The following is a 12,279-nucleotide window of genomic DNA, read 5'->3' as shown; positions in this document are numbered from 1 at the left end:
TTTAGTGTCTGCATCCGTTGAATGCTGTGCTCTCCCATTCATAAAACTCTGGGGGCAACCCCCCATTATGTTAATGGAGAATTTCAGCAGACTAAAACATTTTCTGACCTTGGCTGGCCATTCAGTAGCAGATATTTCATAAAAGAGCCTTTCTTTCCCCCTTTGTTAGCTTTTTCTGGAATGCAATATAAATAACTGGCCAAAAAAAAAAAAAAGTCATTCCATTAAGGAGTCTGTAGTACAGATTAGTTTTCAAAAGCTGAGCCTATAAAAACAAGGACCTGCATGCTAAGTCTGCCATTATTATTTATGGGACAATACATTATTTATGGGGCAGACTTCACTTTGATTCATACCTAGTGCCTTTGATGGGAGACCTAACAGCACAATTCCCATCTTTGGGTAACGTGGCATCTCTCTCTTTCGAAAACTCATATGACACCATAGACTGCAGAAACCACAGAGATATAGACTCCAGAGCAGGGTGAGAGGTGAAAAGTAGATACCTGGCTCTCAATATCTCCCTAGCCCATGTCCCTTCCACAGGCTACAATTCTCTCCAGGCCCCATTCTGTGCTCCCCTCAAGTGTTTTTGTTTGTCTGGCATAACTCCTTGAACTGTGCTAATGCCTCTTGCTTGCCTGGAGGGTGGGTGGAGAGAGATGTGTGTAGAAACCTACAACTTCGTGTGGCTGGAATGTAGCCAATTTGTTGAACAAAGGTTAAAGTCACACTCAATACTCTGACCACTTTTGTATCTGTCTCCATCCACCGCTTGGCTTGCAGTCCTCAGATGGTTCTCTGAGAGGGAAGGAATCCCCTGGGCCAAAAGAAACCAAAACAAGACAAAATCTGCCCTTGCTCCAGAAACTAGAATACAGGGACTGTGTCTTCTTTTTCACTGCATTGTTAAAAATTATTATTATTTTGCTTTGGAAGCAAACTTGGGAGAAGACAGAATCTATCTGTTTCCCCTCCATTATCATTCTGTCATTTCACTTAGGGTTAGACAGAATGGTAAGATGTAATGGGCTCTGCAGAAACCTTTTTTTTTTTTTTTTTGAGTGGGTTGTTGTATGTGGCACAATCATTTTCAGTTATGGTTTGTCCATCTTTATCTTCAGATGCATAAGAAACTATTGTATGGCACTTGTTTATATGTAACCATCAGGGAAGGGAACGGGTAGCAAGAGTAAACTCTGCATCTTGTATTCTCTAACAGGAAAGCCACCAGAGCCATTTCACTGTGAAAATGATAGTGATGTCATGATAATGTAAACCAGTTATGTACTGTTTTTCATTTGGAACAAAATGAGGAAACTGTTAAGAAATGAGGGGACTCAGGGGCAGGAGTGACTCTGTATTAGAGCATATAAAAAAGGTAAAGGGACCCCTGACCATTAGGTCCAGTCATAGCTGACTCTGGGGTTGCGGCGCTCATCTGGCTTTATTGGCCGAGGGAGCCGGCATACAGCTTCCGGGTCATGTGGCCAGCATGACTAAGCCGCTTCTGGAGAACCAGAGCAGCACACGGAAACGCCATTTACCTTCCCGCCAGAGCGGTACCTATTTATCTACTTGCACTTTGACGTGCTTGCAAACTGCTAGGTTGGCAGGAGCTGGGATTGAGCAACGGGAGCTCACCCCGTCGTGGGGATTTGAACCACTGACCTTCTGATCGGCAAGTCCTAGGCTCTGTGGTTTAACCCACAGCGCCACCTGCATCCCTCATTATAGCATATACTCAGTATCTATAACAGCTGTTCTTCTGTCTCCAAGGTGATGCCCTCAAGGTACTGTTGGACTACAACTCCCATCAGCCCCAAGCATCATGGCCCATGTCCAGGGATAATGGGAGTTGGAGTCCAAAATATCTGGAAGGCACCACGTTGGGGAAGGGTGATCTATAAGGTTTCTGTTTCAACCCCTAGCATCTCCAACTGGACATTCGAAAGAAGCAGGTACTGGGGTGGGGGAACCCTACCTTAAGTCCCAGAGAGCTTCTGCTAGTAGTGTAACCAGTACTAAACAAGATGGAGAAACAAATGGCCAAACTCTGCACACTCAACCCTGCCATTAGGATGAGTGATGGATCTGCTTGAGGCAGTACGTAGCTGCTTGAGGGTGAGGATTAGTAGGGAGGTGTTGAAAGATAGAGATGTGTGTCTTGTCTGCCTCTGTGCTGTCTACACAAGGCAGCCATGAAGTGCAATGGAGGCTGCTGTCCTACTGCTAGTAATGAAATAAGATTCAGCTGTCTGCCCAGCTGGCTCTTGTACATGGAACAGGGAGGTGTCATCTTGCCTTTCACTTCAGGCAACAAAATATCTCAGGTTGGTCCTGGACTCTGCATAAAGCATATGCATTAGCATAAATTAGTCCCCCCCTTTACCTTACACATAGAAAGTAGAGTAATGTGCAAGCCATATGACCAGCTAATTATCCTAATATACAGCCCAGCACATTTTAATTAACTTTTTTTTTTTACTAGTAGCTCTGCACTGAGCAAATCGGTTCCATGCTGTTAGTTATTAGGATTTTTCAAAAGGATTTTTTCTCCTGCATCAGAAATAAGAAACAATTACCCTGCTATTCCTGAAAATGATTTTGTAATTACTGAAGATGTTCAAAAGCAAAAGGTAACATTAGGAAATTAAGGCAATTTTTACTTAATAAGCAATTACGGTGGCTAATTTGGCAGAATGTTTGAGAGCTAAGCAGAAACCTCGGCGAGCCACCAAAATAGCAATTTCACCTTATCTTGGAGTAGCAGCAAGCTCAGATCTTCTTAACGTCCTATCAAAGTCGTGAGAGAGAATAAGGAAGGCAAAGGCTGAATAAGACACCATGTGAAAACCCTTCCTTAGTGACTGGTTTCAGCAACGCAAAAGCACAGCAATAGGTGCAAATAATTCATCTCTAGAGCAACTCGAGGCTGCCTCCTCTCCCCCTTTCCTGTTATGAACACTAGAAGCTGCCTTATCCTGAGTCTGCCCTTCAAGCCCATTATTGTGCATTCTCACTCACAGCAGCTCTCCAAAGCTTTAGATCCAGGTCTTTCCCAGCTCTGCTATCTTTAAATAGGGAAGTTTGACACTGACTCTGTTGCATGCAAAACTACATGCTATACCATGGAGCTGTGACTTCTCAAGACATTGCCCATATGTCACCAACATAGCACCTGCAGCCACACCTGCACCTACAGAGATCTTCCCTGGTGCAAGCAGGATCCCATCCCACAGAGCTGGCTCGCCTATGAGGTGGGGAGGAAACACCTGCCTCAGGCAGTGGAAGTGCAAGAGGTCGGGCTCTGCCTGCCCCATCACTTCTGCCGCCTAAAGGAAGGCATTCTGTCACGTGCCATTGGTGCTTGTCCTCCCTGTCCCCGGGCAGAGAAGCCGGGCAGCTATGTTTTGAGGTGCACCTCGGCTCCTACCAAGTTTGGCAAAAGCCAGGGCATTTCCGTGTGACACATTGCTGATTGAGTCCCACTGCCCAGATTGGAGAAGCCAAGCGGCAACATTTTGAGGAAGTGCCCCGGCTGCTGACAAGTTTAACAAAAGTTGGGGGCGCAGTGGTGGCAAAAGTTGGGGGCACAGCAGCAGGAAGGGCAAGTTTTGAATATCTTTCCTTCAGAGATTCCAAACTTGGAAACTACTCTTCATTCTCCCTCCCCAAATTTGCCTTTAAAAAATGTTTTTAAAAATCTATATATTGCCTGCTTTTTCAGGGAAAATGTTCCTCCATCTTGAAAGGGAAACTTCAGATGCAATAACTGAAAATTCACTTGTGCCCTAAATCAGAGGCCATTTGCCATCAAAACAGGCCAAGGCTTAATATGAGTGCAGTGTAAGACTGATCATCTGTCTCTATTTCCAGTTTGTGCCAGAATCCATACAAATTGCAGAAGATAGTGAAGAGCATATTTTGACAATCCTAAGTACCATCCCTATTACCTGTCTGGGCCAGGATGACATCTGTAAAATTACTTTGCAGCTGACTACCGGGGATTCTGGTAAGAGTCTTATGTCAGTGAGCATTTGATCAAACACTTTTGCTGACTTTCCCTGAAATCTCTGTAATGAATCTAAGAGCATAGCATAGGTAGGAGAACCGCCATCATTTACTGCTAGAGGGCTTCATAAGACAAAGTGTTTGGCTATAAAACCAGAGAGATGGGGAGGAAGTACTTAAAGCTTGTGGTCAGTGCATTAAACTATTTGGCTTAATGTTTTAGGCTAATTTGACTAATAACGGTATTACTTATAGACACGTACACAAAGGTACGTAGTTTCTTATTTGTAAGATTTGAACACATTTGTATGGAAGAAAATGATATAATAATGATAATAATGATAATAATGATAATAATAATAATAATAATAATAATAATAATAATAATAATAATAATAATAATTGCACATTGGAACCAGGATTCTAAATATCTGGCTCTGTTATGTTGCTGGCCACTGGGGTAATTTCTTTGGAAGCCTGGTGATGACTTAAAAATATCATTGCTTTGAGAAGTTGTGCCACGGTAGCAGATGCCATATCCTGTGTACTCATAACTAACTAGTGCAATAAATATTAGGATCTGGTTGCAATGTTACTTAGATGGTTAAAAAATAATGGGTGGTTCTTCTTATCGGGAACTACTCCTCCTTATCATTGAAAGCTCTTAGGCTGCAATTCTAAAGACACTAACAACTGAACACAGCAGAAAGATGTCAACATCCAAAGGAGTACACTGCTGTAAATCTGTTCTACAGTTTACTACTGATGCTTCAGAAGAAACATCTGATGCAGGCTGAAATTATAAATGAAGCAACACACAGTGCACACAACCCAGAAAAGCCCCCAATAAATAGGGAGCTACACACACATGCCTATTTGTGCAACAAACTCCTGCTTGTGCAAACTTCCCCTTCTCCTCCTCCCCCTGTATCCCCCATGTACTTCTAAAATGGGGGGTATACAGAGGGGAAGAAAGGGGAAGTGCAACACTGGATCTTGCACGTAACATTTCAACCAACTGCGAGGGTCAAACTACAGTGTCCATCAGCTGCACCGGGTATATGGCGCAAAAGGGGCCTAAACCCCCTCAATATTTTGAGGCAGGGGGTGCAGCCCCCCTAATATTGAGGGGGCTACCATTCCCCACTGTCCCTGGGTGAGTGCCAGTGTGGCAAGTGGGAGGCCGATTTTCGCCCTCCGTGCTGCCCTCTGCAATCGTCAGAGCATCCCGGTAGACACCCCCACGTCCAAGCAGGTGTGGCCCGATGGGGGGCGGGGCATCACACATGTGATGTCACACACATGCGACAGTCCCACCAACTCGGTGTGCCTGGTGCCCAGAATTCTTTGAGGAAAAGAATGTGCTTCAAATGTATAGATGTGCACATAGTAGATGACTATGAGCTGTGATGATTCTCTATCCTAAGGCTTGCAGTGTAATGGTATATTTTATCCTGCAAACCTCCCTGAGACCTTCAGGTATAGGGTGGTATACAAAACAAACAAACACACAAACAAACAAATTAATAAAATGCCTACCTGAGAGTAAGTTCCATCAAATTTAATAGGACTTAGTTCTTAGTATACTCATATATGTAGGGTTGTGATTATTTCAGTGGTGTTGAAGAAGATTGTTTCAGTGATATAAAATACAACACATTTTATATTAGTATGCATTTACAGCTAAACATTTCATGAGTATTGATATATTTGTGTTATTTAACTGATCCTTGATCTAAAGGCCATTTCACATTTTACCTTATCTGACACAGAGATTGTCAGTATTGTGTTTAATGTATGAAGAGTGACACAAATGTCATTTTTTTGCATGAAGTACTGCTGCTGGGAAGCTGATATAAGAGTCCTTATGCAGAAAGACATTTTCTCAATCCATCACCTGTGACAAGGCTCCCCCCCCCCCCAAAGTGAAGATGACTTGTGCCAGAAAGCAATATGTGAAGAAACCTATAGAATAGGTTTTTAAATACTTAAAAAAAAAAAAATCAGCTCATGTTTGAGGCTGCTGGATGTAAAATATATAACACAGATTTAAATGACATATTTAAAATTTAAAGACCTACATTGGCTCCCAGTACGTTTCCGAGCACAATTCAAAGTGTTGGTGCTGACCTTTGAAGCCCTAAATGGCCTCGGTCCAGTATATCTGAAAGAGCGTCTCCACCCCCATCATTCAGCCCGGACACTGAGGTCCAGCTCTGAGGGCCTTCTGGCGGTTCCCTCACTGCGAGAAGCAAAGCTACAGGGAACCAGGCAGAGGGCTTTCTCAGTAGTGGCACCTGCCCTGTGGAACGCCTTCCCACCCGATGTCAAAGAGAACAACAACTACCAGACTTTTAGAAGACATCTGAAGGCAGCCCTGTTTAGGGAAGCTTTTAATGTTTAACAGACCACTGTTTTTTAATATTTTGTTGGAAGCCGCCCAGAGTGGCTGGGGAAACCCAGCCAGATGGGCAGGGTATGTATGTATGTATGTATGTATGTATGTATGTATAAATTAATTATTATTATTATTATTATTATTATTATTATTATTATTATTTCACATCTAGCAAAGCTAAAATATCAGCACTGAAAATCATAGTGAATATTGGTCATTCACAAATGCAGAAAGAGATCTCCAAATTCAAGCAATCTCATGATGAATTCTGTAAAACAGGAGATTTCTATTTTGATTTGTTTTCTGCTGTGATGCATGTTCTGGTGAACTAGCCTTTTATATAGCCTTTTTGTGCTGGTACTTACCAGTATGGAGTACTGAAACCCTTTTCTTTTCTTTTCTTTTCTTTTCTTGAAGGGAGAGAGAGAGAGAGAGGTGGTACATGAGATTTAAAATAGAGAGAGAGAAGTGTGTATTTTTCTTGCTGTCATTTTTTGCATGTAATGGTTCTGTTTGAGTTCATGTCTGGCTGTTGTAATAGCAACAATTATTCTGATCACAGATGGAAAACCATCCATCTTCCTTTGATTAAAAAGAAAACCTAGCTATTAACTTCTCAACAGAGTTATGAATGCCAATATATTTGCATTTTAGATGATCTGGGAAGGAGGTCCCCAGACATTGCTCTCTCGGCATGCCAGGTGGCTCTGGAACACATGCCCTGCGAGGAAGGTAGCTGTGCAAGAGCTTCGGTAACTGTAAGGGCTGTGAATGACTTTGCCGAGGATGGAAACCTCACCAGCTATATCAGAGTGGAGCCTGTCCAAACGAGCGAGCCGCTTTGGCGGGATTATACACCAATGGATGTCAAAGTAGGTTTAAACAAACAATGAGTTTGATAGGAGCATTCTAACCAAGGCATTGCTGTCCTATTTATTTTTGTATTTGTAATTCACTTTTCTGTCCCAGAGAAAATCCCCCCCATCCACTTTATGTGTACCCTTGTATCATGTTCTCCCCTCCAACCACTCCAAGTAATTTCACATTTGATAATCTGAATATGGCCAGAGAACTGCAGCTAATCATGTCTCTCTAGCGAGCGTAACTTTTTAATATTTTTTATTTTCAAATACAGTACATGTTTGTCCCATTGTGTCCCATTTGGAGCTATAAAGTTAAAAAAACAACACTACACCTAAAAATGTGTGTGAAGCAATCTTAAGTGTGCTTGAGTGCAGACGAAGGCAATGATCCTAAACACATGTATTTGAAAGTAAGTCTTGTTGTCTGATAGGATTTACATATGACTAAATGCTTATGATCAGCAAGAAAGCTAAGATTGCACAACCATAATTGAAAGGAATCAATGGAATTTCTGGGGTAAATCCTAATAAGTGTCTTGAGATTCTGTGTCAATGTTTAACTCTCTGTGGTATCACTTTGTAGACATTGACACTGAATCTCAAATTTGTTGTTCTAATAAAAATATTTGTTTCATCTGCTAACAAGGTTCTGATATATATTTGATCTGATTATGTTAAAAGCTTACAACAATGAAGCCAAGATCAGGCTCTAGTTAAAAATCTTCACTAAGTGATTTAATTCAAACTACATACTATAACATGTAAAGGTCAAAAGAGCCAAGAATTGCTTGCTTCTAAATATGATAATGAACTACGGTTGGAATATACCCTATGTAATACTTCTGGTTTTGAAACTGGTTTTATTTAAAGAAGTGCCTTAATTTCAGTCAGATATCTGCTTCTTGCATTATGGGGAAAGTTTCACATTGCCACGCTAACAAAGCAACTCATTATATAAGGAGGTTTTGCTTGACAAATTTGATGTTTATAAATTCTGATATGAACAGACCAGATCTTGGATTGATGTGCAGATCTGATCAGAGTTTAGAATTTATCTTTGTTCTCGTTCTTAAAGGGTTAGGTTCAGACCCAAATATTGGCTCAAAAAACGTAAAAAACTTGTTTTTAAAATGTGTATTTTCCGAGAATTTTGTTTGGAAGAACCTACTTTTAAAATATAATGGAATCATAGAAGTGTAGAGTCAGAAGGGATCCCAAGGGTAATCTAGCCCAACCCCCTGCAATGCCGGAATCACAGCTAAAGAATCCCCAACAGATGGCTATCCAGCCTGTTTAATAACCTCCAGATAAGTGCACCACCTTCTGAGATAGTCCATTTTCCTGTCAAGCAGCTCTTGCCATCAGAAACTTCTTCCTAATGTTTATCTGGAATTTGAATCCATTGGTTCTAGTCCCACCCTTTGGAGTAGTAGACTTGGGTACTATGGCACCCTGTGCAAAGCCAAAATTTGGCAACTTCCCTCCCCTGGAGGTGCCCAGCTTTGGGAAGGAAGCACAAGAGGATCCTGGAGCCCTTCCACCTCCTTCCTAAAGCTGAGAAAGTGCTAACTAGGCTTTGAGAAGGAGGCAGGAGGATTCCAGGACTCTGTCAGAGCCTCACTCCTCCTTCCCAAAGCCCAGTTCCTTGCTTACTAGGTTTTGAGACAGTGATACCTCGGCTCAGTGCCCAGTGCTTGCGCATAGCTCAAACGACACTAATCTGCTCCTGAAACAAGCTTGCTCCAATGTTGATGTGACTTCCCTTCAGATATTTGTAGATTGCCACCATATCACCTTTCAGTCTTCTCTTCTCCAGGCTAAATATACCCAACTCCCTCAACCATTTCTCATAATGCTTGGTTTCCAGACCCTTTACCATCTTGGTCATCTTCCTCTGCACATGTCTCATCTTGTCAATGTCCTTCTTAAACTCTGTTGTCCAGAACTGGACACAGTACTCCAGGTTGGGTCTGACCAAGGCTGGATAAGGTAGCACTATTCCTTCCCTTCTGGACATTATACATCTGTTGATGCAACTTAGAATGGCATTAGCTTCCCACCCACTTGGTGAATCACGCTGTTGCCTCATGCTGAGTTTATAGTCTACTATGACCCCTAGATCCTTTTCACATGTACAGTTGCCAGTGTCACCCATTCTATATTTGTGCATCTGATTATTCCTGTGTAAGTGTAGAACCTTATGTCTGTCCCTGTTGAAATTCATTTTGCTACTTTTGGCTATGCAATCTGTTAAGAGCATCTTCAGTACTAATTCTGTCTTCTGAGGTATCAGCTACACCTTCCAGTTTTATATCATCTGAAAATTTGTCCTTCACCAGGGTTGTAGCTGACAGTAGTCATACCCAGAACAGACCTACTGAAATGAATGAACATGATTATGTTAAATCCATTAATTTCTGAGTATTTAATTAGATGCAACCATCATACTTACATGTGAATTTTCTTGTGGCTTTTAAGAACTCTCAGATTAACGAAGAAACTAATGACTTATTAGTAAGCACGTGCAAAAATGACATAGATCAGAAATAATTGATTCATTGATAGCTGCTTTGCTTTTCAGGATTCTAGATTTCACACACTTCCAGTTAAAAACTTTTTTATTGTAAACTTTTTTTTGGATGGGCAGGTAGAGACTTGTTTTTTTGCTGATGTTTACCTAGAAGAAATAAATTATATAGCCTTTATATACTTGCTGGGTGCATATAAAATAAGTAATGATAATAAGTAAAACACAGGAAATACTGATCCTGTAACACACTTTAAAAGTCACATTTTGTTTCATTCACCCATAAAAGTCAAATGCAGCCCATAATGTTTTATGAGTAAAAAAATAAAATAAAAAATGGAGCTCTGCCTCAGAGACTGTATGCATTACACATCTCATTTTAACTAGGTCACAGTTCAAGACCTCCCCACAGAGAACTGCTACTCTTTGACTGATCCACACATCATCACATTTGATGGATGGTGAGTATTCTTTCATGAAGCTATTTGGCTTCACAATAATGATATGCTTTAGTATTCTGTTCAGCTATCTAGGATGCTATTTTATGAGTTTACAGTAAATGCTGTAGTGCAGAATCCAAGGGATGTTAAACACACACATGAAAAAAATGCCTTCCAAGTTTCTAGCATTTGCTGTCACACCCAGAAAGACTTGTGAGACCAGAAAATAGGATGATAGTTATAGCTATTAAAATATAACAACAAACCAATTAACCAGATTAACTAAATTCCAATAGCTTCTGCAAATGAGGATTTAATTAAGGCTGTGTGTACGTTATACCTTTAAATCACATTTGAAGTATATTTTCCTCCTCAAAGAGCTATAGGTGGTGCAATTTCTTAAGAGGTGATGGGAATTCCAACTCTGTGCGGGGTTAACTACAGTGCCTAGAATACTTTTAAAGGTATTGTGTGCACACTCCTGGACATATAAACTGGTTTTGTGTGCCCCCTCCACAAGAGGTCTGAAGGGTGGGAACATGAGAATTGGCCTATTCTGTGGTGGTTTCCTGTTTGTGGATGCTCTCCCCTGGGAGACTTGCCTGGCACCTTCAATACATATATTTAGGTGCCAGGCAAAAACTTTCCTCTATAACCAGGTATTTGGCCTTTAACTATCTGTGGCCTTTTGGAAGTAGGTAAGGTAAAGGTAAAGGGACCCCTGACCGTTAAGTCCAGTCGCGGACGACACTGGGGTTGCGGCATTCATCTCGCTTTATTGGCCGAGGGAGCCGGCGTACAGCTTCCGGGTCATGTGGCCAGCATGACTAAGCCACTTCTGGCGAACCAGAGTAGCGCATGGAAACGCCATTTGCCTTCCCATCAGAGTGGTACCTATTTATCTACTTGCACCTCTTGAGTCATCTTTTAAGAAGGGAAGAGGGTGGCAAATGCGCCTCCATTGAAGTGTGGGAATGACATTATAGAAGCAGGACATTTTTCTTGAATATATTCAAAGCAAAGGGATAACATTTTATGAGAATTAAGCCTAATGTAAGTATGAACGATGGCTAGAATTTTATTCAATACATTTTGCTTGGTTCATAGCAAGTTTTGACAGATGATCACGTTGACCCTTTTGTCTCATCCCATCCCACAAGATGGCTGTTCATAGGATTATGCCATAACACTGAAATCTAGGAAACTGTGATCCTTAGCATATTTGCTCCAAAATGTTCCATTAATTTCAATGAAATTTCCAAGTGATTGTTATTAGGTTAGACTGCCACAGGAATAAGAGCCTTCTGTGTCAGTTGCTTTTGAAAAGCATCTTGTTCAGCCGTATGGAAAAAGACAATCTTCTGTGAGCATTTTGCATGGAATCAACACTCATGTAACCACCTCAGCTTATGTCATCCATAGCTAAATGCAGAGTGTGCTGCAGCCACCATGTTGGCATGCGTTCCAGAGCAAGAACATCATCAGCTTCTCAGTGAACCCTAGTAGACTTGAGCTCATGCAACAGTGAAGAGTAAAACTGACATATTGTTCCAGATGTGGCCATTTGCCAGCTGAGAATCCAGTTAAGAGTAAAACTTATGTTTACAGCCAAGATGTTCTAAAGGGGGGGAAATATGACTTCATTTTAATGCGATTCTGGCAGAGCCCTAATTTTTCATTTGAAATGTTCACCTAGTCATAGTCAACCTTGTCGAAGTGGGTGATTAGTCACAGAAGATATTATTTGAGTGCTGGTTTTGCTTTGAAGAACATCATGCTGTAAAGCATCCAGTTACAACTAAAACATATTTATTAAGGCCCGGAGGCAGAGATATTTTCCTATTTACTTTTATCAAATGTTTATCCTCCTTATCCATGCCTGTTGCCATGGCAGCGGCTCTCAGGCAGCTATGAGCTCCTCACATGAATTCTTATGCACTCCCAGCTAATAACTCTGGTGGTATTAGTTTGCTTATGTTGATGAAAAAGTGTTTCTTCACCAAGAGTTTATTTTCTTTTCCCTCTGAGGCCAGCCAC

General features: G+C 41.3%; 1 protein-coding gene across 1 annotated transcript in view; it reads left to right on the top strand.

Annotated features, from left to right (window-relative positions):
• The window catches only part of LOC307226379 (von Willebrand factor D and EGF domain-containing protein-like), a 201,864-nt gene that overhangs the window by 57,491 nt on the left and 132,094 nt on the right, over positions 1–12,279 (top strand). Inside the window, exons 7-9 of the mRNA XM_079995170.1 lie at positions 3,880–4,015; positions 7,067–7,284; positions 10,190–10,263. Coding sequence (XP_079851296.1) covers positions 3,880–4,015; positions 7,067–7,284; positions 10,190–10,263 — 428 coding nt within the window. The remainder of the gene's footprint in view (positions 1–3,879; positions 4,016–7,066; positions 7,285–10,189; positions 10,264–12,279) is intronic.

The sequence above is a fragment of the Podarcis cretensis genome (genome assembly GCF_951804945.1).
Source record: "Podarcis cretensis genome assembly, chromosome: 1".
NCBI lineage: Eukaryota > Metazoa > Chordata > Lepidosauria > Squamata > Lacertidae > Podarcis > Podarcis cretensis.
The sequence above is the reverse complement of the archived record's forward strand: the minus strand, read 5'-3'. Positions and strand labels throughout refer to the sequence as shown.